At 37.9% G+C, this 27,885-nt stretch overlaps 1 protein-coding gene across 1 annotated transcript in view; it reads right to left on the reverse strand.

Moving 5' to 3' along the window:
• CORIN (corin, serine peptidase) overlaps positions 1–27,885 on the reverse strand; it is a 260,935-nt gene that overhangs the window by 3,128 nt on the left and 229,922 nt on the right. The window contains 2 exon segments of the mRNA XM_079920067.1: positions 14,662–14,795; positions 16,904–17,175. Coding sequence (XP_079776193.1) covers positions 14,662–14,795; positions 16,904–17,175 — 406 coding nt within the window.

Consider the following 27,885-nt stretch of genomic DNA (forward strand, 5'->3'; position numbering starts at 1 on the left):
CGGGGAATAGTAGAAATCATGTTTACTGATGCTCTTCTAAACACTTTCCCTGTATTAGTTCATTTAATCCTCATGAAATCCCTACAGGTTAATAATAATTATTATTATTATTTACATGTTATTACTTATATAATTATTTAAATATATAATAATTATAACTGTTATATCTACTTTGGAGATGATAAAACTGAAGCACAGTTTTATAACTTGTTCATTAGCAGAGCTAGGAGTTAAACCCAGGCAGTCTGGCACATGACTCCAACTTTATAACTACTAGGTTATCTTGTTTCTTAGAAATGCTACTGAATACAACTGCTATTAAAACAAAATTGACTTTATGATTGTGGTGTATGCTTTTGTAGAAGTGGTGATTTGTTTTTTTTTTTTTAATTGAAGTTTAGTTGACTTAGAATATTGTGTTAGTTTCAGGTGTACAGCAAAGTGATTCAGTTACATATTTCTTCAGATTATTTTCCATTATAGGTTAATACAAGATATTGAATATAGTTCCCTGCACTATACAGTAAATCCTTGTTGCTTATCTACTTTATGTATAGTAGTTTGTTAGTGCCATACTCCTAATTTATCCCTTCCCCCCTCCCTTTCCCCTTTGGTAACTATAAGTTTGTTTACTATGTCTGTGAGTCTGTTTCTATTTTATATGTAGATCCATTTGTATTATTTTTTAGATTTCACATGTAAGTGATATCATATAATATTTGTTTTTCTTGGACTTCACTAAGTATACTATTCTCTAGGTCCATCCATGTTGCTGCAAATGGAATTCTTTCTTTCTTTTTTTGGCTGAGTAATATTCCATCGTACCACATCTTCTTAAGCCAGTCAGGTGTTGGTGGGCACTTGGGTTGTTTCTATGTCTTAGTTATTGTAAATAGTGCTATGAACAATGGGGTGCATATATCTTTTCAAATTAGAGTTTTCATCTTTTCCAGATAATATGCCCAGGAGAGGGATTGCTGGATCATATGGTAACTCTATTTTTAGTTTCTTAAGGAAGCTCTGTATTCTTTTCTTTACTGGTTACACCAATTTACATTCCCACCAACAGTGTAGAAGGGTTCCCTTTTCTCCACACCCTCTCCAGCATTTATTATTTGCAGACTTTTTGATGATAGCTAGTCTGATCAGTGTGAGGTGATACATCATTATGGTTTTGATTTGTATTTCCCTAATAATTAGTGGTGTTAAGCACCTTCTCATGTGCCTGCTGACCATCTGTATGTCATTTTTGGAGAAATGTCTATTTAGGTTTTCTGCCCACTGGGTTGTTTTTTCAATATTGAATTGTATGAGCTGTTTGTATATTTTGGATATTAACCCCTTGTCAGTCACATCATTTACAAATATTTCCTCCCATTCTGTATGTTGTCTTTTTGTTTTGTTCATGGTTTCCTTTGATGTGCAAAAGCTTTAGGTTTGATTAGGTCCCATTTGTTTATTTTTGCTTTTATTTCTTTTGCCTTGGGAGACTGATCTAAGAAAATCTTGCTACAATTTATGGCAGAGAATGTTTTGCCTATGTAATCTTCTACAAGTTTTATGGTATGTCTTACATTTAGTTCTTTAAACCACTTTGAATTTATTTTTCTATAAGGTATGATTTACGTGTAGCTGTCCAGCTTTCCCAACACCACGTTTTAAAGAGATTGTCTTTTCTGCATTGTATTCTTGCCTCCTTTGTCATAGATTAATTGACCATAAGTGTTTGGGTTTATGTCTGGCCTCTCTGTCCTGTTCCATTGATCCATATGTCTGTCTTTGTGCCAATATCAAGCTATTTTGATTACTGTAACTTTGTAGTATAGTCTGAAGTCTGGAAGGGTTATGCCTCCAAGCTTTGTTCTTTTTCCTCAGGATTGCTTTGGCAATTCTGGGTCTTTTGTGGTTCCACATAAATTTTAGGTTTACTTGTTCTAGTTATGTAAAAAAAATGTCATGGTATTTTGACAGGGATTGCATTAAATCTGTAGATTGCTTTGGGTAGTATGGCCAGTTTAATAATACTAATTCTTCCAATCCAAGAGCATGGGATATCTTTCCATTTCCTTGAATCATCTTCAGTTGCCTTTACAATGTTTTATAGTTTTTAGTATAAAGGTCTTTTACTTCATTGGTTAAATTTATTCCTGGGTATTTTTTATGTGATTTTAAAAATGATTTTTAAATTTTCTTTGATATTTCATAGTGTAAAGAAATGCAACAGATTTCTGTATATTAATATTGTATTCTGCTACCTTGTTGAATTCATTTATTAGCTCTAATAGTTTTTGTGTGGAGACTTTAGGATTCTCTATATAGAGTATCATGTCATCTGTAAATAGTGACAGTTTTCTCTCTTTCCCTCCAACTTGGATACTTTTTATTTCTTTTTCCTGTATGATTGCTGTGGCTAGGACTACCAATACTGTTTTGAATAGAAGTGGTGAAAGTGGGCACCCTTGTCTTGTTCCTGAGTTTAGCAGGAAGGTTTTCAGCTTTTCAGCATTATTATGTTGGCTGTAGGTTTGTCACAAATGGCTTTTATTATGTTGAGGTATGTTCCCTCTGTACCCACTTTGGTGAGAATTTTTATCATGAATAGATGTTGAATTTTTTCAAATGTTTTCTCTGCATCTATCGAGATGATCATGTGCTTTGTCTTTCCTTTTGTTAATCTGGCACATTACATTGATACATTTTTCATCTATATTCATCAAATATATTGACCTGTAATTTTCTTTTTTTGTAGTGTCTTCGTCTGATTTTGGTATCAGGGTCATGGTGGCTTCATGGAGTGACTCTGGGAGTTTTCCCTCCTTTTCAATTTTTTGGCATAATTTGAGAAGGATAGGTATAAGTTTTTCTTTGTATGTTTGGTAGAATTCCCCAGTGAAGCCATCAGGTCCTGGACTTCTGTTTGCAGGGAGTTTTGTTTTGTTTTCTTTTACAGATTCTATTTCACTTACAGTGCTCAATCTGTTTAAATTATCTGTTTCTTCTTGATTCTGTTTTGGTGGGCTGTATGTGTCTAGAAACTTGTCCATCTCTTTTAGATTGTCCAATTAGTTGGCATATAACTTTTCATAGTATTTTTTTTTTGTATTTCTGTGGTATTAGTTGTTATTTCTCCTCTTTCATTTCTTATTTTGTTTATTTGGATCCTCTGTTTTCTTCTTGGTGGGCCTGGCTAGAAGTTTGTTGAGTTTATCTTTTCAAAAAACCTGGTCTTGATTTTATTGATCTTTTCTATTGTTTTTTTAATCTCTATTTTATTTCTTCTATAATCTTTATTATTTCCTTCCTTCTGCTGTGAGTTTGCTTTTGTTCTTATTCTAATTTATTTAGCTAGTAGGTTAGGTTGTTTGAGATTTTTCTTATCTCTTGAGGAAGGCCTTATTGCTATGAACTTCCCTATTAGAGCTGCTTTTGCTGCATCCCATAGATTTTGTAAGGTTTTGTTCTCATTTTCCGATTTCTTATTTGATTTCATCATTGATCCATTGGTTTTCTTAGTGGCATGTTGTTTAGTCTCCATGTATTCACTCTTTTCCTGTTTTTCTTTCTCTGGTAGTTTCATACCATTGTGGTCAGGAAAAATGCTTGAAATGATTTCTAAATTTGTTGAGGCTTGTTTTGTTACCTAGTATGTTGTCTGTCCTGGAGAATGTTCCATGTGTGCTTGAAAACAAGTACAACTGGTCTGTTGTGTCATTTAGGACCTCTGTTTCCTTACTGGTTTTCTGTCCGGATGATCTGTCCATTGATGTCACTGGGATGTTAAAATCTCCTACTATTATTGTATTCCAATCAGTTTCTCCCTTTATGTCTATTAGTATTTCTTTTACATATTTATATGCACCCAATACAGGAGCACCTATGTTAATCAGTATAATAGCCTCTTTTAGTATTGATCCCTTTATCATATGATACACTTCTTTGTCTTTCTTTATGGCCTTTGTTTTAAAGTCTATTTTGTCTGATATAAGTATTTCTACCCCGGCTTTCTTATTATTTCCATTTTCATTAAATATTTTTTCCATCCCCTCACTTTCAGTCTGTGTTTGTCTTTCACCCTAAAGTGAGACATTTTTAGGCAGCATATTGTAGGTTCATGTTTTTTATTCAATGTATCATTCTGTATTTTGATTGGATCATTTACTCCATTGACATTTAAGGTAATAATTGACATGGGAGGAGACAAGATGGTGGAGTAGAAGAAATTGAGCTCACCTCCTCTCACAAAAACACCAAAATCACAACCACTGAACAACCATCAATAGAAAAGACTGGAACCTAGCAAACAAGATATTCTACATCCAAAGACAAAGAAGAAGCCACAACAAGATGGTAGGAGGGGCACATTTGCAGTAAAATCAAATCCCATATGCACTGGGTGGGTGACCCAAAAACTGGAAAATAATTATTATATCACAGAGGTTCTCCCACAGGAGTGAGAGTTCTGAGCCCCACCTCAGGCTCCCCAGCCTGGGGATCTGGCATCAGGAGGAGGAGAGCCCAGAGCATTTGGCTTTGAAGGCCAGCAGCACATGAGAAGGCCTTCAAAGCGCAGGAGCTCCACAGCACTGGGGAAAAAAGAGACTCCACTCTTGAAGGGCACACACAAGGTTTCACGTGCACTGGGATCCAGGGCAAAGAAGTGACTCAATAAGAGCCTGGGCCAGACCTACCTGTGTATCTTGGAGGGTCTCCTGGGGAGGTGGGGGTCAGCTTTGGCTCACTGGGGGCAAGGACACTGGTGGCAGAGGCCCCAGGGAGTACTCATTGGCATGAGCTCTCCTGGAGGTCAACATTTTGGCACTGAAACCTCAACAGCCTGCAAGGTCCAGTGTTGGGATGCCTCAGGACAGACAGCCAACACAGCCCCACTTACAGGCTGCCTAAAGTCATCCTGAATGCACAGCTGCCTCTAAACACACCTCTTGAAACAGCCCAGAGGGACAAGAACCAGCTCCATCCACCAGTGTGCAGGCACCAGGCCCTCCCACCAGGAAGCCTGCACAAGCCCCTGGACCAACCTCACCCACCAGGGGGTGGACACCAGAAGCAAGAGGAACTACAAACCTGCAGCATGAGAAATGAAGGCCACAAACACAGACAGACAAGATGGCAGAGAAATATGTTCCAGACGAAGGAACAAGATAAAACCCCAGAAGAACAAGTAAGTGAAGTGGAGATAGATAGGCAATCTGCCTGAAAAAGTATTCAGAGAAATGATAGTAAAGGTGATCCAAGATCTTGGAAAAATAATGGAGGCACAGCCTGAGAAGATACAAGAAATAATTAACAGAGATTTAAAGAACAAACAGATGAACAATACAAAAATTGAAATGAAAAATACACTAGAAGGAATCAATAGAAGAATAAATGAGGCAGAAGAACAAATAAGTGAGCTGGAAGACAGATTGGTGGAAATCATTGCTGCAGAACAGAAGAAAGAAAAAAACTGAAATAAGGACCGTCTAAGAGACCTCTGAGACAACATTAAATGCACCAACTTTTGCATCATAGGGGTCCCAGAAGAGAGAGAAACGGCCTGAGAAAATATTTGAAGAAATAGCCGAAAACTTCCCTAACATGGGAAGGGAAACATGGACTGAAGTCCAGGAAGCACAGAGAGGCTCACACAGGATAAACCCAAGGAGGAACATGCCAAGACACATATCAAATTTTCAAAAACTAAAGACAAAGAAAATATTAAAAGCAACAAGGGAAAAGCAACAAGTAACATACAAGGAAATCTTCATATAGTTATCAGCTGATTTTTCAGCAGAAACTGCAGGCCAGAAGGGATTGGCATAATATATTTCAAGTGATGACAGGGAAAAACAGACAACCAAGAACACTACCCAGCAAGGCTCCTGTTCAGATTCAACGGAGTAATCAAAACCTTTACAGACAAGCAAAAGCTAAGAGAATTCAGCACCACCAAACCAGCTTTACAACAAAATGCCAACAAACTGCTAGAGGAACTTCTCTAGGCAGAAAAGAAAAGGCCATCATTAGAAACAAGAAAATTATGAATGGGAAAGCTCACCGGTAAAGGCAAACATACAGTAAAGGTAGGAAGTCATCTCCTTGCAGGTATGATATCAAAACCAGTAATCATGAGAAGAGGATATTGGGTATAGGATATTGGAAATGCATATGAAATTAAGAAACCAGCAACTTAAATCAATCTTTTATACATATAGACTGCTATATCAAAATCTCATGGTTGATTCAAAAGGATACATTCAGCATAATGTTCATTGCAGCAATGTTTACAATAGTCAAAACATGGAGCAACCTACATGTCCATCAACAGATGAATGCATAAAGTAGATGTGGTATATCTATACAATACAATATTACTCAGCCATTAAAAAGAACGAAATAATGCCATTGGCAGCAAGATGGATGGACCCTGAGATTATCATACTAAGTGAAGTAAGTCAGAGAAAGACAAATATCATATGACATCACTTATATGCAGAATCGTAGAAGAATGATACAAATGAACTTATTTACAAGACAGAAACAGACTCACAAACTAAGAAAAGAAATTTGGTTACTAAAGGGGAAATGTTGCGGGGGAGGGATAAATTGGAAGTTTGGGATTAACATACACACTATTTAAAATAGATAACTAATGAGAACCTACTGTATAGCACAAGGAACTCTACTCAATATTCTGTAATGACCTAAATGGGAAAAGAATTTGAAAAAGATTGTATGACTGAATCACTTTGCCCCACACTTGAAACTAACAACATTGTAAATCAACTATACTCCAATATAAAATAAATTTTTAAAAGCTTCATGGTAACCACAAACCAAAAATCTACAATACATACACAAACAAAAAAGAAAAAGCAATCCAAATACAACTCTAAAGATAGTCATCAAATCACAAGAGAAGAGAACAAAAGAGGAAGGGAAGAAAAAATGACCTACAGAAACAAATCATAAACAATTAAGAAAATGGCAATAAGAATACACATATCAATAATTACCTTAAATGTAAATGGATTAAATGCTCCAACCAAAAGACACAGACTGGCTGAATGTATACAAAAATAAGACCTGAATATATGCTGTTGACAAGAGACCCACTTCAGATCTAGGGATAGATACAGAATGAAAGTGAGGGGATGGAAAAAGCTATTCCATGCAAATGGAAATCAAAAGAAAGCTGGAGTAGCAATACTCATATCAGACAAAATAGACTTTAAAGACTGTTACAAGAGACAGAAAAGGACACTACAGAATGATCAAGGGATCAATCCAAGAAGAAGATATAACAATTATATATGCACCCAACATAGGAGCACCTCAATACATAAGGCAACTGCTAACAGCTGTAAAAGGAGAAATCAACAGTAACACAATAATAGTGGGGACTTTAACACCCCACTTACATCAATGGACAGATCATCCAGACAGAAAATTCGTAAGGAAACACAGGCCTTAAATGACACATTAGACCAGGTGGACTTAACTGATATTTAGAGAGCATTCCATCTGACAGCAGTTGAATACACTTTCTTCTCAAGTGCACTTGGAACATTCTCCAGGATAGATCATGTGCTGGGCCACAAAGCAAACCTAGGTAAATTTTAGAAAATTGAAATTATATCAAGCATCTTTTTTGACCACAACACTATGAGATTAGATATTAACTACAAGAAAAAAAACTGTAAAAAACACAAACACGTGGAGGCTAAACAATATGTTACTAAACAACCAATGGACCACCAAAGGAATCAAAGAGGAAATCAAAAAATACCTAGAGACAAATGAAAATGAAAACACAATGATCCAAAACCTTTGGGAAACAGCAAAAGCAGTTCTAAGAGGGAAGTTTATAGCAATACAATCTTACCTCAGGAAACAAGAAAAATTTCAAATAAGCAACCTAACCTTACACCTAAAGCAATTAGAGAAAGAGAAAACAAACACAGCCCAAAGTTAGTAAAAGGAAAGAAATCATAAAGATTAGAACAGAAATAAATGAAATAGAGATGAAGAAAACAACAGAAAAGATCAATGAAACTAAAAGCTGGTTCTTTGAAAAAATAAAATTGATAAATATTTAGCTAGACTCATCAAGAAAAAAAAGGTATGGGGCTTAAATCAAAATTAGAAATGAAAAAGAAGTTACAACAGACACCACAGAAATACAAAGCATCCTAAGAGACTACTACAAGCAACTACGCCAATAAAATGGACAGCCTAGAAGAAATGGACAAATTCTTAGAAAGGTACAATCCTCCACGACTGAACCAGGAAGAAATAGAAAATATGAATAGACCAATCACAAGTACTGATACTGAAACTGTGATGAAAAAACTCCCAACAAACAAAAGCCCAGGACCAGATGGCTTCACAGGCAAATTCTATCAAACGTTTAGAGAAGAGCTAACACCTATCCTTCTGAAACTATTCCAAAAAACTGCAGAGGAAAGAACACTCCCAAATTCATTCTATGAGGCCACCATCACCCTGACATCAAAACCAGACAAAGATACCACAAAAAAAAAAGGAAATTACAGGCCAATATCACTGAACATAGACCCCAAAATACTCAACCAGAATACTAGCAGACCAAATCCAACAATACATTAAAAGGATCATACACTAATCCCAGGAATGCAAGGATTTCTCAATATCCACAAATCAATCCGTGTGATACACCACAATAACAAATTGAAGAATAAAAACCATATGATCATCTCAATATGCGCAGAAAAATCTTTTGACAAAATTCAATGCCCATTTATGATAAAAAAAAAAAGCTCTCCAGAAAATGGGCAGAGAGGGACCATAACTCAACATAATAAAGGCCATATATGACAAGCCCACAGCTAACATCATACTCATCAGTGAGATGCTGAAAGTATGTCCTCTAAGATCAGGAACAAGACTAGGATGTCTACTCTTGCCATGTTTACTCAACATAGTTTTGGAAGTCCTAGCAATGGCAATCAGAGAAGAAAGAGAAATAAAAGGAATCCAAATAGGAAAAGAAAAAGTAAAACCATCACTGTTTGCAGATGCCATAATAACTATACATAGAAAATTCTAAAGATGCTACCAGAAAACCACTAGAGCTCATCAATGAATTCAGTAAAGTTTCAGGATACAAAATTAATACACAGAAATCTGTTGAACTTCTATGCATTATCAACAAAAGATCAGAAAGAGAAATTATGAAAAAATCCCACTTCCCATTGCATCAAAAAGAATAAAATACCTAAGAATAAACTTACCTAAGGAGACCAAAGACCTCTATTCAGAAAATGATGAAAGAAATCGAAGATGACACAAACAGATGGAAAGATACACCATGTTCTTGGCCTGGAAGAATCAACGCTGTCAAAATGACTAGACTACCCAAGGCAATCTATAGATTCAGTGCAATCCCTATCAAATTACCAATGGCATTTTTCACAGAATTAGAACAAAAAATCTTAAAATTTGTATGGAAACATAAAAGGCCCCATATAGCCAAAGCAATCTTGAGAAAGAAAAATAGAGCTGGAGGAATTAGGCTCCCTCACTTCAGAATATACTATAAAGCTACAGTAATTAAAACAGTACGGTACTGGCACGACGACAGGGTTATAGATCAATGGAACAGTATAGAAAGCACAGAAATCCACACACCTATGGTCAATTAATATATGACAAAGGAAGCAAGAGTATACAATGGAGAAAACACAGCCTCTTCAATAATTGGTGCTGGGAAGACTGGACTGCTACATGTAAAAGAATGAAATTAGAATATTCTCTGACACCACACACAAAAACAAACTCAAAATGGATTAAAGATCTAAATGTAAGACCAGATACTATAAAACTCTTAGAGGAAAACATAGGCAGAACACTCTCTGACATAAATCGCAGCAATATGTTTTTGGATCTACCTCCTAGAGTAATGAATATAAAAACAAAAATAAACAAATGAGACCTAATTAAACTTAAAAGCTTTTGCACAGCAAAGGAAACCATCAACAAAACAAAAAGACAACCTACAGAATGGGTAAAAATATTTGCAAATGGTGCGACCAACAAGGATTAATCTCCAAAATATACAAACAGCTCATATGGCTCAATATCAAAAAAACAAACACCCCAATCAAAAAATGGGCAGAAGATCTAAATAGACATTTCTCCAAAGAATACATACAGATGGCCAAAAGCCACATGAAAAGATGCTCCTTATTACTAATTATTAGAGAAATGCCAATCAAAACTACAATGAGGTATCACAACACACTGGCCAGAATGGCTATCATCAAAAAGTCTGTAAACAATAAATGCTGGAAAGGGTGTGGAGGAAAGGGAACCCTCTTACACTGTTGGTGGGAAGATAAATTGGTACAACCACTATGGAGAACAGTATGGACGTTCCTTGAAAAACTGAAAATAGAGCTACCATATGATCCAGCAATCCCATTTCTGGGCAAATGTCCAGAGAAAACCATAATTTGAAAAGATACATGCACCCCAATGTTCATTGCTGCACTATTTACAATAGCCAAGACATGGAAGCAACCTAAATGCCCATCAGCAGAGGAATGGATAAAGAAGATGTGCTACATATATATAGTGGAATATTACTCAGCCATTAAAAAGAATGAAATAATGTCATTTGCAGCAACATGGATGGACCAGGAGATTATCATACTAAGTGAAGTAAGTCAGAGAAAGATAAATATCATATGATATCACCTATATTTGGAATCTAAAAAGATGATACAAATGAACTTATTTACAAAACAGAAATAGACCCATAGAATTAGAAAACAAACTTATGGTTACCAAAGAGGAAAGGTCGGGGGGGGGTGGTGGATAAATTAGGAGGTTGGGATTAACAGATACACACTACTATATATAAAACAGATCAACAAGGACCTACTGTATAGCACTGGGAACTTGACTCAATATTCTGTAATAACCTATATGGGAAAAGAATCTGAAAAAGAATGGATATATGAATATGTATAACTGAACCACTTTGCTGTATACCTGAAACTAACACAACATGGTAAATCAACTATACACCAATATAAAATAAAAATTAAAACAAATAATTATTGATAGGTATGTACTTATTGCCATTTTAAACCTTGTTTTCCAGTTGTTTTTGTAGTTCTTCCTTGTTCATTTCTTCTTTTTGTTTTTCCTTTTGTGGTTTGATTATTTTCTTTTGTAGTATGCTTGAGTTCCTTTCTTTCTGGTTTTTGTGAACCTACTGTGTGTTTTGATTTGTGATTACTATGGATTTCAAGTATGTGTTCCCATTATTACATCTTTAAACTGCTAGTCATACAAATTCAAACACATTCTAAAAGATCTACATTTTTATACTCCACTCTCCCACATTTTATGATTTTTGATGTTCTATTTTACATCTTCATACTTATTCTTTCGCTGTTAATTGTAGTTATAATTGCTTTTACAAAAAAATTATTTTTGCTTTTTAATCTATGTAGTGGCTTATTTAAGTGATCTTCAATCCTTTTACATATTTGCTTCTCCTATTATGATTTTTTGTTTCCAATAGATTCTTCCTTCTTTTCTAGAGAAAGAAGAAGACCCTTCTTCAATATTTAGAGAAGACCCTTCAATATTTCTTTTAGGGTAGGTTTAGCGTTGCTCTATTCTTTTAGTTTTTTCTTGTCTGAGAAATTCTTTATCTCTCATTCTATTCTAAATGATAATCTTGCTGGATAGAGTATCCTAGGTTGAAGGTTTTTCCCTTTCAGGACTTTGAATATATCACGCTCCTTCCTAGAAGTGGTGAACATTGCATTCATAATTTACCAATGCTGTAAACCTAACTAATAAGCATAGATTCTGCAAGAGGCTAAGCTGTTCTGTCTGAAAGCCTAATTGATTTTTAAGCAAAATTTACTGGAAACAATTTTATTAGACATATTCCACAATTTTTTCATCTCCTCTTATATAAAAGAAATACTAAGATACTGACTTATTTAGGTTGAGCTACTTATTATGCCAGAGAGTGATTAAAATGGGATATTTACAGGTCAGCATCTCTACACTTCCAGATCAGAAACTTAGCCACATAATTATTTAGCATCTAATTTTTGCAAGACTCTGTGCTACAGTCTACACAAGTAAAGAGCTACTTTTGTCCCCAGGGGGCCAAAACTCCACTTGGGTAATGAGAAAAACTTTACATGAAAGCAAAATCTAAGGGCTATAAATAAAGGAGTCTTCAAAGGAATAAGTGATTACTTCCAGCCGGAGGGGAACACAGGGTCCCCATAAGAGTGGGTTTTGAGCTAGGCTTAATGAGGCAGGTGGACATTTGTTAGTTGGAAAACAAAAGGTGAAGAAGCATCAATTCAAAACAAAAGGGGGATACAGCTAAAGGTACAAGTTGTCTGGTTTTTGGTCCTCTTTTCTTCTTCATAATATTGGGCTTTAGGCCAAAGTTTATGTTTGGTTTCAATACTGAGTTCCATGATTTCTAGACCTTAACAAAGGACCCATGGCTTCCAATGTGACCTGTTGATGCAATTAAGGAAGGTAATGAGAGGTTCTGGTGCATAATCTTGCTCCAGACTTGGTAAAAAGTAGCTATTGTTTGTTTTGTGTTTTGTTTTCTACCTGGGGTTGTGTTAGAGAGCATCTGGTATGCATTTAAGATATCCATAGTGCGGAATTCCCACCACTAAAGAAGTTGGCAGGACCTGTTTACTATTAGACATTACGATATGAACATGCCTATGCCTGTGGCTGTGTTGGACCTTCATTTCTCTTTCAAAGAATCACCTTCTATCCCCTCCCTTTAGCAGTTACCAAGAGATGAAGAGGAACTACTTTTTGGTAGACGTCCAGATCATGTTGGCAACAGGGAGAAATGTATTCACATTAATCATTGCTTCTAGGATAGTGTAGTGACCAAGCACTTGAATTCTGAAGCCAGGCTGCCTACATTCATATCTTCATTCTACCACCTTAATGCTGGGTGATATGGGGTAAATTACTTAACCTCTCTGGTCCCTTGTTTTCTTGATCTGTAAAATAGGAAAAACACAGATACTGCCACAAGGATGACTGTGAGAATTAAGTGAGTTATTAGAAAGTATTTAGAAGAGATCCTGGAACACAGTAAGCACTAACTGGTAGATGTTAACATTCACATTGTTGATATTCATTGAGGGCATATGCCAGACGTCATATACAGATATTGTAAAATATTGGGACATTAACCCAGTTAATGCTAAAGATATGCTGCAAATCAGACAGAATCAGCCCCATCTTACTTGGGAGAAAATATTCTACAGAGGTTAAATAACTTCTTCAGGTCACATTGTTCTCACTGCCAGAGATGGGAGCCAACCCAGACCTTTCAGGTTGCAAATCATGTGTCCTAGCCCTGACACCATGCTGCCTCCTAGTCACTTTTGTTTTGGCTTTGGTCTATCAAACCTAGGCCTCTTGCACGGAAGGCAGGGGTTCCTCTATCACTGCCCACCTCAGCTGGATGACTTGGGGCCAGAGGACAGAAGGGAAGGTGACTCACTGAAACTTCAAGGGAGCCTGCCTCCCTCTTTCCCATGACAACTGTCTAAATCACCACCAGGCCATTTCTGTTGTGAAATGGACAATCAAAAATGTCATCTTATTATGTTGGGTCAGGGGCAATAATATTGTTGCATCTCTTCTTCAATTCTAAAACTTGGGGGCAATTTGATCTACTCCAAAGCAGTGAAATAACAGAGATGCTTCATAGCACTGTCGTGCGATAACTGCCTTCCCCACTCTGTTACAAGCTTCTTTAAGTGCTCGCCCTTTTCCATCCTCCCCTGGGAGCCAGTCCAGTATAATATGCAATGAGTGTTTATTAAGTAAAAATGCTTCCCTGCGGGGGGGGTGGGAGTGGTGGTGGGATGAATTGGGAGATTGGGATTGACATGTATACACTGATGTGTATAAAATGGATGACTAATAAGAACCTGCTGTATAAAAAAGATAAATAAAATAAAATTCAAAACTTCAAAAAAAGCTTCCCTGCATTGCTCAGTCAGCATACTCTATGAACTGTTGTGACCAGAAATCCTGAGTCTAAAGGTTGTGTTCAGTGATAGATATTTGAAGACATGCTGGCAATCACGTGCAGCCCCAGACAATGCCAGTGTGATCAACTCCTGAGACGGAGGCGGGTCTGTCACACACCCTGGAGATTGGAGTGTTGTGTGTGCTTCAGTGCCATCACCCCGATGGTTGAATATGCCCTTGGTGTCTGTCCCCTGCTTCCTGAGGCAACCTGGTTGGAGCTCTGGTTACCACTAGCTGCCCTCAGAAACTTGCTTGTCCTGGCCACTAAAATGGTCCAGGGAGATGGACCAGAACAATTGCTTCTCCTCCTGTTGCTGGCCCAGGGTGCTGACCCCATGCAGGAGGTGAGAAAGCAGAAGGCAACCTGAGTGGGGGGCATGGAGGTTACTCAGGGCGTTGCTTGGGTCCTGAATAAAGGAAGACACCCTGTGAAAAATTAAACGTTTGGTAATAAATTATTTTCAGAAGATGTTCCCAAAGGGCCACACATGAATACTAATGAGCTTATATGGACCCATTGAACCTACTGCTGAACTGAATCTCCTTGGTAACCAGAAAGCAACTTACCATGCACGAGTCAACTGTACCAGACTCATAGCCGGCACAGATCATCCGGGTGGTGATGGTCTTAGTGTCAAAGTAGGACTGACACTGCTCCAGAGAAATGATGCGGACTTCTCCCTCTTGCAGCTTAAAAGGCACTGGATTTTTTAAAAAGAAGAAGAAATAAAATATATGAGGGTAAAATGACTCAAAAATGAGGCTAGCCAAATATGAAATGATAACATTTTTATATCAAGAAAACCATGCTCTTAAAATGTCATTTCAAAGATGAAGCTCATTTGAAATCAGAATTTTCCAATTATAAGTGCTGACAGCAATCATTTAATCAAACCCCTTCATTTTGTTAATGAGAAACTTGAGGCACAGACTGGTTAAGTAACCTGGCTCATGCTTTCCCTCTCTTATTATGTGTAGCAACGTAAACAATAGCTACTACAATGAAAAGGAAAATAATCAAGCCAGAGCTCTGCTCCAGGTGGGAGGCTGCCAGCTCTGTGACAGCTCAACATGTGAGCCGTGCTCTGCTAAAAGTTCAGACTGCCTGTTCAGACTAACAGAGGAAGGGTTGCCCTATCCTTGGTTTGAACAATGTGTCTCATCCTGTGCTACAGTAGCCATCATTTGAGGTTGGAACCTTTAATCCTAGAGGATGCATCAGAGAGATGTCAAAGGGAAAAGCCATCCCTTAGTGTCAGCAGAGAGAACATGTGAATTTCATCTTGCTCCAAAGTTCTCACAGAATAACAATGTATTTCTCAAAGCCAGCAGCAAGAATCTCTCATTGTTCAGCCATTCTACAAAACATACACACTGTTCTCCTTTTAGATAGTGATGGTGAAGCAGTGTACATGTACAGGGTACCTTAATGGAAGAAAGAATACGTTTTCCAATACGTTTGGAAAAATCAATGCAATGCAGACAGTGGAAGTTCCCCAAGTTGTCGAAAGAATGGTAAAAAGAACCATCGCTAAGGTTTACTGGGTACCCACAGTGGGCCAGGCTCCTGCACTCAGCATTCTCTGGGCCTATTTTCTTTAATCTTTACAATAATCCTGTGAGTTAGACAGTTGCTATTATTTTTTCCATTTTATAGTAAGCTAGAAAGTGGTGTGGTCAGTGTCAATCAGATCTTTTCAATGAACTCATACCCTTGCTCTTCCTACATTTTATACGTGGTGTGTGCCACATGTCACACGATTACTCTGAGTTTAATGTGGATATTGGGAACAATACAAGTAGAGGCAATATAGATTCTGCTCTCACATATCACAAAACTAATTATAGCTTTTAAAAACCAAGATTAGCAGGCATGGTGACATCATATGTCTGACATTGCCTTCATATTTCTTACATGTTAGCTTTTCAGAAGTCAATGACTTACTACTGTCTATTTACTCTTTTCTTTTTATTCTCAGTTGATCGTATAGAAAAGAAAAGAAACTTAGCTCAAAACGACTAAATTTCAAGAAAAACAATCGTCCTTCAAATTGGCAGTTGCTAAGACAGATAACAGGACACAGATATATATCATCATCCCTTAGAGCTGCAGTACTACACCTGATGTAGTTGGCATGGTCAGTGCCTACCATTAAAGAAAATACCTCATCGATTAAGTTCTTATTCTAAACTTTTAATAAGTCAAGCAAAATGAGAGAGTCCTTTATGGGTGGCTGAGAGTCAGCAGTACTAATTTTTTAATTTCTATATGTTTTATTAATCATCTAAGAACCCAAACTATTTAAACTAATTTGAATAGGTAAATAGCTAACCAGTTTTCCTTCTAGAAAGACTTACAGGTTGTGTTACCGATGTTGACAGGACTGAATCATAACAAAGAGTTGGAAATGGGACCGTCCAGCTTGACTGCAGAAGGGGAACTACCTAACTGCTAGACAGAGGCTCCGAGTGACGTTGCCTGAAGTGAGTGCAAATCATCAATAGAAACAATGCAAGGGAGGATGACGGATAGGTCTCGTCTTGCGTGCCAGCTCTAAAACATCAGGAGCGGCTCCCTGGAGAAAGACTGAGATGTGGAGAAGGATTTCTGAGGTTGTATCTGGGCTTGGCAGGTTTAAGTGCGTTGACATCTATGATTTCCACGGAAGGGAGAGTGACACATAATGCTAAGTATTTGGGCTCTACTTTTATAAGTGAAAATGGGAAATGATTGCCAAAGGCCAGGAAGTACCCCATTGTTTTCCAGTTACAAGCTGAAAGGCAAGTGCTCCTGAGGATCCTGACTTACTTTTGTTGCCCATGTGTCCCCAGCCTGTGATATAGCAGTAAGTATCAGGTTCTAATGACTGCTCCGGGCTGGGTAAGCAGACGGGCCGGACGTAGCTCGTTTCATTGATGTCCTCGCTTAGCTCCACTATGCTGATGTCATAGTCTACCACTGCTCGACTGTAGCGAGGATGCAGGATGATGGTTTTCACGAGGCGCATCTGCATGAACGTTGATGGGTGGTCTAGATTATTGACGCCAAACACCACTTTCCAAACGGCAGCATTCTCTCTCCTAAAATAATAATTCAAGAGCTACTGGCATCTTAAACTCAGATTTAGCTTTTAAAATTTACATTTTATTTTTAAAATATTTACTTATGTAAATAATGGCTCTTTCCATGCCCATCTCCCACGTATTCATATAAGAAGCATTTATATAACCCCTGAGCAATTTGCAAATATTGCACTGTTGTGGAAAGCAAAGCCCATGCTTCCTGAATGGGGCTGTTCTGGAAAATAACACTTGTTCGCCTTGAAAGGCAGGCAGCGTAGTTAATACTTGCTTCATTGAGTGGGAAAGATGACGAAAAGACGTGAAGAGAAAAGAGACAAGAGAAAAAAATGAAAGAGAATGAAAAGCTGAGGCTAAGAGATCCCTCCAAGAAGGAGCCAGGGCTTCAGAAATGTCAAGTTTTCAGGGAAGGCTTCTGAAAATTTCAAGCTAGGGGCTTAAAAAGGCCACCCACAACTTCTAATGAGCAGTCTTAGACTTCATTGTTTTTGAAAACTTGTCAGCAATAGTCTAGTCAATTCCACCTTAAAACACTTTTCCACTCGACTTCCAGCACTCTCCAAGTTCCAGAATTTCCTCCCATCTCTGTCTTCTCTGCTGGATGCTCCTCCTCTGCTCTCAGTGTCTATATTGAAGTGCCCCAGGCCGCTGCCTTCAGTCTTCTCATTCTACACTCACCCCCTAGAAGATTTCACCTAGTCCAATGGCTTTAAATGCCACCCATAGCCTTGTACCTCCCAAACATATATCTCCAGCTCCATCCTCTCCCTTGAGCTGCAGACTTGTACATCCAATTATCCACTCACATATTTGCTTGGATATCTGATACTGGCTAAGATTTATGAGTGCTGTGTATGCGGCAATGTTGTTAGCATTCAGAATTCATTGTACAGTTATTTAATATTTATAGCCACCAGTTATGCAGTTGAATCATCTCTTATACGCAACAATGATTGCATTAGCAAGTCTTCACTACTCTGCTTTCAAATATATCCTGAATCTTGTTGTTTCTCCCTCTGCCACCACTACAATCCTAATCTCCCAAACATGATGAGCTACTCTCATCTCCCAAATGGTGGCCCTTCTTCTACTCTTCGCCCCTGTAACCCATTCTCCTCACTGTCACAGAGTGATCTTTTTAAAAATAAAATTAGATCAAATTCATTTTCTGCTCATAATTCTCCAAGGACTTTGAATCACACTCAAGACAAACTGTAGACTCCTATCCATGGCCTTCGAGGCCCCACATAGCCTGCTCCATTCGAACCCCAGGGACTTTCTATTTTTGGACATGCCAAGGACATCCACAACTCAGGACTCTTCCCTTTCTGTTCTCTCAGCTCTCACGTGGCTCCCACACTGATTCCTTCTCTTTACCCAGGTCCCAGCTCAAACATCACCACCTCAAAGCTGTCCTCCGTGACTGCCCAGTCTAGGCTTTACCCCATCACTCTCTACTCTTGACCCAGCTTTAATTTTTGTCTCACAGCACTCATTGATACCAATGATGATATACTTCTTTGTCTGTTCTGTGTCTGGTCCCCAGACTGTAAGTTCTGTGAAGGCAGGGACTTGGCTGGTATTCCCAGGACCTAGTACCTAGCATACATTGGGTTCTTAACATGTACTTGTTTAATGATAGTTCAACAGATGATGTTTCAAAACATGTATTAGGGCTTCCCTGGTGGTGCAGTGGTTGAGAATCTGCCTGCTAAAGCAGGGGACACGGGTTCGAGCCCTGGTCTGGGAAGATCCCACATGCCGTGGAGCAACTAGGCCCGTGAGCCACAACTACTGAGCCTACGCATCTGGAGCCTGTGTTCCGCAACAAGAGAGGCCATGACAGTGAGAGGCCCGTGCACCGCGATGAAGAGTGGTTCCCGCTTGCCACAACTAGAGAAAGCCCTTGCACAGAAATGAAGACCCAACACAGCCAAAAAATAAAAATAAATTAAAAGAAGGCTCAACATTAAAAAAAAAAACAAAAAACATTTATTAGTGGCCAACTCCAACCACCTAAGCAAGGTCTATTCATCATCATGGCCTCCACCTCCTCCTACATTCTCAGTTTCTCTTCCTCCATAGTGGGCCAGGATCAAAGGTGTGGGCATTTAGTTGACCAGTGTTGGAATGTGGAGCTTTTATTGTAGATATTCCCTTACACTGTGGTGACATGTCAGCCATGCCATCACTGCCCTCATTTGCAAGCTTCCCAACTAAGCTGATTTGACCAGCTAGACCAGTTGTTTTTCAACCCAGGCTGAATACTGAATCATCTGAGGAGCTTTCAAATACTGATTTTCTGGGCATCATCCCATATCAACTGAAAGTTGGGCTGGGGTCTGGGAATTAGTATTTTTAAGAGCTCCCTAGGGAGTCCCTGACAAAAACCCACCCACCCTCTTTTTTTCCTTGGCACGTCGTTCTTCACCATTTTCTCATGCATAGAAAAAAATTCAAAACGCTGAGATTTTAGGAGGGTTAGGAAGAAGTATGCAAGGCCAACATTCAACACATGTTTTTAGCATTGTTGGATTCCTAGACTAGATTCTACTAAAAGAGTCCTCTATATAGTCCACACATTCCATCCTTTTTCCATTGTAAAAAAAAATAATTTTAGTTCTATCAAAATTGATGTCATATGGAAGCAACCTAAGTGTCCATCAGCAGATGAATGGATAAAGAAGATGTGGTATATATATATATATATGACGGAATACTACTCAGCCATAAAAAAGAATGAGATGTTGTCACTTGCAGCCACATGGATGGACTTGGAGGATATTATGCTAAGTGAAATAAGTCAGACAGAGAAAGACAGATACTATATGATATCATTTATGTGTGGAATATAAAAAATAAACTAGTGAATATAACAGAAAAGAAACAGGCTCACAGATACAGAAAACAAACTAGTGGTTACCAGAGGGGAGAGGGAAGGGGGGGAGGGGCAAGATAGGAGGGGGGTTAAGAGACACAAACTGTATAAAATAAATAAGCTACAAGGATATATATATATATATATATATATATCCCCGTACAACACAGGGATACAGTCAATTTTTGTATTGAAGTATAGTTGATTTACAATGATTCAGGTGTACAGCAAAGTGATTCATATATATATTATATATATATTCTTTTTCATATTTCTTTTCCATTATAGGTTATTATAAGATAGTGAATATAATACCCTGTACTATACAGTAGGTTCTTGTTGTATAGTCAATATTTTATAATAACTATAAATGGAGTATAACCTTCAAAAATTGTGAATCACTATATTTTTCAAGTTGTACACTTGAAACATGTAATATTGTACATCAAATATACCTCAATAAAAAAAATTGATGTCACTATTTGAAAATATATATATATATATATAACATCTATATATAGAGAAATATATCTATATAGAAATATATAGATATAGATACAGATATAGATATAGAACTGGGGATTTCAATAATAATCAAGAAAGACATGATCCCTGCTGTACAAACTTCAGAATTGAGTGAAGATGGACACTTAAACAAACATAATAAAATTCAGGAAGTGCTGTCTCATGAACATTACAGGATAAGGTTACAGAAGACTATTTTTTCATTAAATAAAGCCATCACTCAAAGAACATGCCTTTCTTTCTCTTTCTTTCTTCCTTCCTTCCTTCCTTTCTTTGTCTTTCTTCCCTCCCTTCCTTCTTTCCCTCCCTCCCTTTCTTCCCCTCCCTCCCTTCCTCCCTTTTTTCCTTCCCTCCCTCCCTTCCTTCCTCCCTTCCTCGCTTCCTCCCTTCCTTCCTTCCTCCCTCCCTCCCTTCTTTCCCTCCATCCTTTCCTCCCTCTCTTCCTCCCTCCCTTCCTTCCTTCCTTCCTTCTTTCCCTCCCTCCTTCCCTCTCCCTGTTCCATTTTTCAGTCTAGAGGAGTAAGTGCATAACCATCTGAGAAATTCAATACTCACTTGAGATTCTATTGTTTAAGATATTTGAAATCAAACAATTATTGATTTCAAATGTGTCTACCTATTTAATAGCTTCTTGCCTCCAGTCAGAGCTACTAAATTTTGGTTTCAAAAAAAATACTCATCTATCTGCTTAAATCACAAGCAGTATGACAAACAGTATGCAGTTGAACACTGCAAATTATTGGTAACAAAATGAAATAGTGTAAACTTTTCGGACTTAATTACTATACTGGGGTTAATCTAATTCTAACAGTAAAACATAAGTATCAATAAAACTGCTAAATGTTATTAACTTGTATTCAGTAGCCTGTTGTGACACAAGCTACTGTCCTTAAGGCATTAATATCCACCAAAAGCAAAAAAAAAAAATATACAGGAAATTCACATACTTTTTTATATTCAGTAAGGAAACTGTTTGTTCTATTTTCTTTTTTGTTAAGAGTATAAGGGGGAAAATAAAGTCTCATTAAATGTTTTTTCCCAAGTCTGGAAAAAAACAGGAAAAACAATAACCTGTTGTTCAAAAGGGGTACATGAAGTGAGGGAGATATGTATAAATGGTATATTGGTATATTAAGCATGTTCTAGAAAGAATAAGTCACCCCCATCTGGGTGGAAGCAAAAAGAGGAAAGAAGACTTAGGGCTACATGAAGGCCACATGAATCTAGTTTCAGTAAAAAGTACCCAGTAGAGGAACACATAGGAACAAGCTATGTTCATGTGTCCATTTTAGTGAAGAGTAAATTGGACTACAAAGATAAAAAGCCATGTATAGCTGCTGAAAATCTTCAGCATCAAGGGGATTTTTTTCTCAGTGCTGTCAGACTTCAAAGCAACAGCAAGGAGGACTGGTGCATCCTTAAAGAAGATTGTGCCAAGATCCTCAGGCTCTGAGAGTGAGGAAGCAGGCAAGGTGAAGCCAGCTGAAAATCCACCAGTAACAATAAAAGTGGCTGAGGAAGATGTTAAGAGACGTTTTTCTCCTTTCATTCTTGCTCTACATAGTATTTCATTACCAGAAATTCTTATTTAATTTGCTTCATGTTTATGCTCCTGTTTTAATGATGAATATACATTATAGATAATGTTGAGATGATATGATTTCAACTTCTAATTCTTCAATTATCACTCTAGAGAGAAAACACAGCTACTTATACACCTCAGATGCATTATGACATCCAGGGAAGTTTATACAGAATTGAAGGCACAATGTCTCTGGACACAATAACCAGTTTCAGTTTGTAATTTGCCACACTCAGCTCTAGTTTAGACATAAATTTGCCACATTTTCACTTAATTCAGCTGGCCAGGTTTAGAGATTTTCTTCTATCTTTATCTTTTCTTAAGAGCACAAAAATTTCCCTTTTTTCACCCTTTCTGATTTTACTTCGAATAACTTATATTTACTATTGATCTTTTTTACAGAAAATAAAATTAATATTTATAATTAACCCCTGTGATAGAAATCACTATTTTATAAGACTTACTCCAGAAACGGCACAGCCATGTGGTGACTTGGAAGTAATTTGAAATTTACCATATTTGCACTAAGTAAAAAAATATCACACAAAAGCATCATTTCTGTTCTACAAATCTTAGGAACCTCTTACTTTTAATATTGCATCTGCCCTTGGTATGTTTAAAGAATTCTCTCTAATACATTCAGTAACTAGATTCTAGAATGGGATGACCACAACATAAATGCATAAAGGGGCCGAGTATAAGTCAGTAAGTAGTGGGTGTCAGACCAAAAGACTTGCCCATCTCGAGGGCCATCTGCCTCTCAGCTCCTGCTGATGGCTGTCGTATTGGAATATCCAGTGTGAACTGACCTTCTGATTGTTTCAGGGAAGCCAAAATTCTGGATTTTATGTAAAGTATACACAGTTTGAACTGCTGGCTAAAGTTTTAAAATGTATCTAACAAGCAAAAGAGATCAGAGCTGGATTCTTCTTTTAGTATAAAATCTCTATAGTTTCCAAGTATTTCTACATATCAATTCAATCATCTTCTCACCAATTATGAGGTATAAATAGGAATGCTTATTCCATTTTAGAGAAGAGAAAGCAGTGACTCAGAGCAGATGAGTGACTCGTCTAAAATCACAGAGATACTAAGTGATGGTAGCAGGCCAGAAAGCTAGTCCTTTATACCCCTACACCACAACCTTTATACTAAACTTCTCTGAAACAAAGAGAAGGGTCCACAGGTATCAACACAAGAATCAGGTACTGGCCACAGAGGGCAAAGCATGCAGGACGAGTGGAGACTGATTGGTGAGTGATAGGATGGCAGACAGAAGGAAGATACCTTCTCTTTCCTGAATGTATCCCCCAGATATGATAGGGAACTAGCCGCCAGTAATGAAATTACAGAAAGTGAGCAATTCCATTATCCCAGGGTCCAAAAAAGCTACAGAACGGATAGTCAGATACACATCCTAGAGCTTAGAGAATCAGATTTAAGAATGTTTTGGAAAAAAGATAGGACAATGTGTCCAGAAACTCTTAAAACAAGTACGGCTAAACAGAGATGGGAGAGTTTGAGTTCCAAATTCTGATTTACCATCACAAATGACTGCAGTAAGAAAATGAAGAATCATCCAAAAAGTAAATGTTACAACATAAGAATCTCAGAGCTTTCAAACTGTAAAGTTTATCACAGAATAGTGGCAAGAAACTGTAGCAATTGTCAAAAAGTCTTAGTCATAGAACCCTCCTACACTGTTGGTAGGAATGTAAATTGGTACAGCCACTACGGAGAGCAATATGGAGGTTCCTTAAGAAACTAAAAATAGAGCTACCATATGATCCTGTAGTCTCACTCCTGGACATATATCCAGAGAAAACCATAATTTGAAAAGATACATGCACCCCAATGTTCACTGCAGCACTATTTACAATAGCCAACACATGGAAGCAACCTAAATGTCCATTGACAGATGAATGGATAAAGAAGATGTGGTGTGTGTATGTGTATGTATACACACACACACACACACACATACACACACACACACACACACACACACACACAATGGAATATTACTCAGCCATAAAAAAGAAAAATAATGCCACTTGCAGCAACATGGATGGACCAAGAGATTATCATACTAAGTAAAGTCAGACAGAGAAAGACAAATATATGATATCACTTATATACGGAATCTTAAAAAAATGATACAAATGAACTTATATACAAAACAGCAATAGACTCACAGACATAGAAAACAAACTTACGGTTACAAAAGGGGAAAGGGGGGAAGGAATAAATTAGGAGTTTGGGATTAACATATACACACTACTATATATAAAAAGATAACCAACAAGGACCTACTGTATAGCACAGGGAACTAAACTCATTATTTTGTAATAACCTATAATGGAAAAGAATCTGAAAATCTATATCTATATATATAACCGAATCATTTTGCTGTATACCTGAAACTAACACAACCCTGTAAATCAACTGTACTTCAATAATTTTTTTGTGTGTGTGGCCATGCTGTGTGGCTTGCAGGATCTTAGTTCCCTGACCAGGGATCGAACCCGGACCCCCGGTAACAACTGGACCACCAGGAAATCCCTATACTTCAATCAATCAATCAGTCAATAGAAAAAAAGCAGGAAAAATAAAAATGGCTTCTCAGCAAAATTATGTGTGGGAAGAACAAGACGAGGATTTCTATCTGGGGCAAATAATTTAATATAGTAGTCAACTAAGACAAAGCTGAACTATTTGAACTTTCCTTTACTTCTAATATCTCCATTCAAGGAGAATGGTCTCCAGGCAACATCCAAAAGACTCATCTTCCATGTGATAAAACTTATAAGTGCTTAATACATTGAAATGTTGAGTTGATGTCTGGTCTAAGATATGGGAGGGGTCAGTAAAAGATCACTGACCTTCTGCAGAGGAGTTAACATTTCTAGTTCCAGAGAAATTATAGTTCTAACTACTAAAAGAACTACAGATGTCATCACTAACAGCGAGAAGGGGCTGGTTAGTCAGTTAACAAATATTTGACTGGTTGCTATATTCCTTGCTGAAAGAATTGAAAATACAGAGGCAAGGAAGACAGACAGGGTTCATGCCCTCATAGAGCTTTCATCCTACTGGGCTAGCCAAATATATATATAAACAAATAAGATTATCTCTGGTAATTAGGAGGGAAAAAAAATAGGATAATGTGATAGAGAAATGACCGATGGGGGGGGTCATTTTAGCTAGGATGGTTAGGGCAGGCCTTTGACAAAGTGACACTTAAACTGAGACTTGAATGAGGGGAAGGAGGCAATTTTGTGACTCCATAGGAGGGTTCCAAACTGCAGAAGCAGCAAGTAGAAAGGTCCTAAGGCAGGAATGAGATTGGGGGATTTCAGGGACAGAAAGGCTACATGTTGGGAGCCCAATGAGTGATGAGAGAATAGGGGGAGATGCAAAGAGGTAGGACTAGATATTTAAAGGCTATGATGAGAAATCTTATTCTTGTTACAATGAGAAGCTGTTGTACAGTTTTAAAACAGGTGGTGACATGGTATGATTTACATTTTAGAAAGATCACTGTCTCACTGTGGGTAGAATAGACAATAAGTGAACAAGAGAGTAGTCTAAAAAAAAAAACAGATAGGAAACTGTTTTAAAAGTTGTTATGGATTGATTGTGTCCCCCTGTAAAATTCATATATTGAAATCCTAATCCCCAATATATCAGAACAAGATCTTATTTGGAGATAAGGTCTTTACAGAGGTAATCAACTTAAACTGAGGCCAGTATGGTGAGCCCTAATCCAATATGACTGGGTATCCTCATGAAAAGGGGAAACTTGGAGACAGCCATGCACACAAAGGGTGAAGATGAAGACAAAGATCAGAATTAGGCTTCTATAGGCCAAGAATGCCCAAGATTGCCAGCAAAACACCAGAATCCAAGCGAGAGGCATTCTCTCTCACAGCCCTCACAAGGAACCAACCATCCCAATACCTTGACCTTAGACTTCTAGCCTCCAGAACTGTAAGACAATAAACTTCTTGGCTTGTTGAAGCCACCCAATTTGTGGTGCCTTGTTATGGCTGCCCTAGGAAGCTAATACAATAATCCAGACCTGATATGATGGTGGTCTGGATTAGGATTATAGCATAAAGATGATGACAGGCAGTTGGGTTCAAGCTATATATATATATATATTTTTTTTTTTTTTTTTTTTTTTTTTTTTGCCGTACGCAGGCCTCTCACTGTTGTGGCCTCTCCCGTTGCGGGGCACAGGCTCCAGACGCGCAGGCTCAGCAGCCATGGCTCACGGGCCCAGCCGCTCCGCGGCATGTGGGATCTTCCCGGACCGGGGCACGAACCCGTGTCCCCTGCATCGGCAGGCAGACTCTCAACCACTGTGCCACCAGGGAAGCCCCAAGCTATATTTTGAAAGAAGATCCTACAGAACTTACTGCTAGAGTAAAAGTGGGAGGAATTAAGGATGACTCCCAGGTTTGCATTAGCAAACCAATGGATAAGGATGCCTGTTACTGAGATGGGGAAAGTTTGTGAAGCATACGATTATTGGCTCAGTGGGAGAGAAGAGGAATCAAGTTTTGTTCTGGCCATGTAAAGTAGAATGTTTATTACACATTCAAATGGACACTTCATCTAAGCATTTAAATATGTTTGAGGTTGGTGGGTTGGGAGAAAATCTGGGCTGTGCTAGAGATATAAATTTGGAAGTTATGAATAAATATTTGATATTCATATCAATATTTGATATTCATATTTGTTCATATATAGACAAGCATTTGAAACCATGTGATTAGATGATTGTAGACAGATAAGAAAGCCAAGAATTAGGTCCTTATCTGATCATGGGCTGCTATAACAAACTATCATAGACTGAGTGGCTTAAACAACAGTTATTTCTCATAGTTGTTGAGGCTCAAAATCAAAGATTAGGGCACTAGTATGGTCAGGGTCTGGTGAAGATCCCCTTCCTCGTTTACAGATGGTGGTCTTATTGTTGTATTGTTACATGGCAGAGGGAGAGAGGGTAAGCATTCTTTCTCTTCTTATACGGACACTCATCCCAACATGGGTTTCACCCTCATGACCTCATGACCTCTCAAGGGCCCCACCTCCTAATAGCACCTTATTAGGGGTTAGATTTTCAACATGTGGAAATTAGGGGGACACAACTGTGCAGTCCACAACACACCTGGAGAACTAAAACATTTAGTGGCCTAAAAGAGGAGAAGCTGCAAAAAAAGAAAGAGAAGGGTAGGTCAGTGACATAAGAATTTTTTTTTGTTATTTTAAAAGAAAAGTGAAGGAAGTATTTTAAGAAGGATGTAGTAATCAGATACTAGGGAGGGTTCCTGTGAGTTAGAAACTGAAAATCCACCATTGGATTTGGCAAGATGGAAGTCACTAAAGACTTTGGTAAGTGTCATTTCTGTAGTGGCCTTGATGACAACCCAACTGGAGTGACCTGAGGGGAATACAGGAAGTGTAAAAGTGGAGACAGTGACTGTAGGAAACTCTTTTAGGAGTTTTACTGTGAGTACTAGCCAAAATGGGCCAAGAATTGAAGAGGGATGTGAAGTCAAGAGAAGGGGGTTTAAGTTGGTGACACTAAGGCATGTTTGCTGAAGGGAATGATCCAGCAAAAAGAGAGAAATTGACGAAAAATAGAAATGATGATTTTAAAATAAAGTCTTTGACGGAATAAAGACACAGACCTACTAGAGAATGGACTTGAGGATAT

Source organism: Stenella coeruleoalba, assembly GCF_951394435.1.
Source record: "Stenella coeruleoalba genome assembly, chromosome: 4".
NCBI classification, from domain to species: Eukaryota; Metazoa; Chordata; class Mammalia; order Artiodactyla; family Delphinidae; genus Stenella; species Stenella coeruleoalba.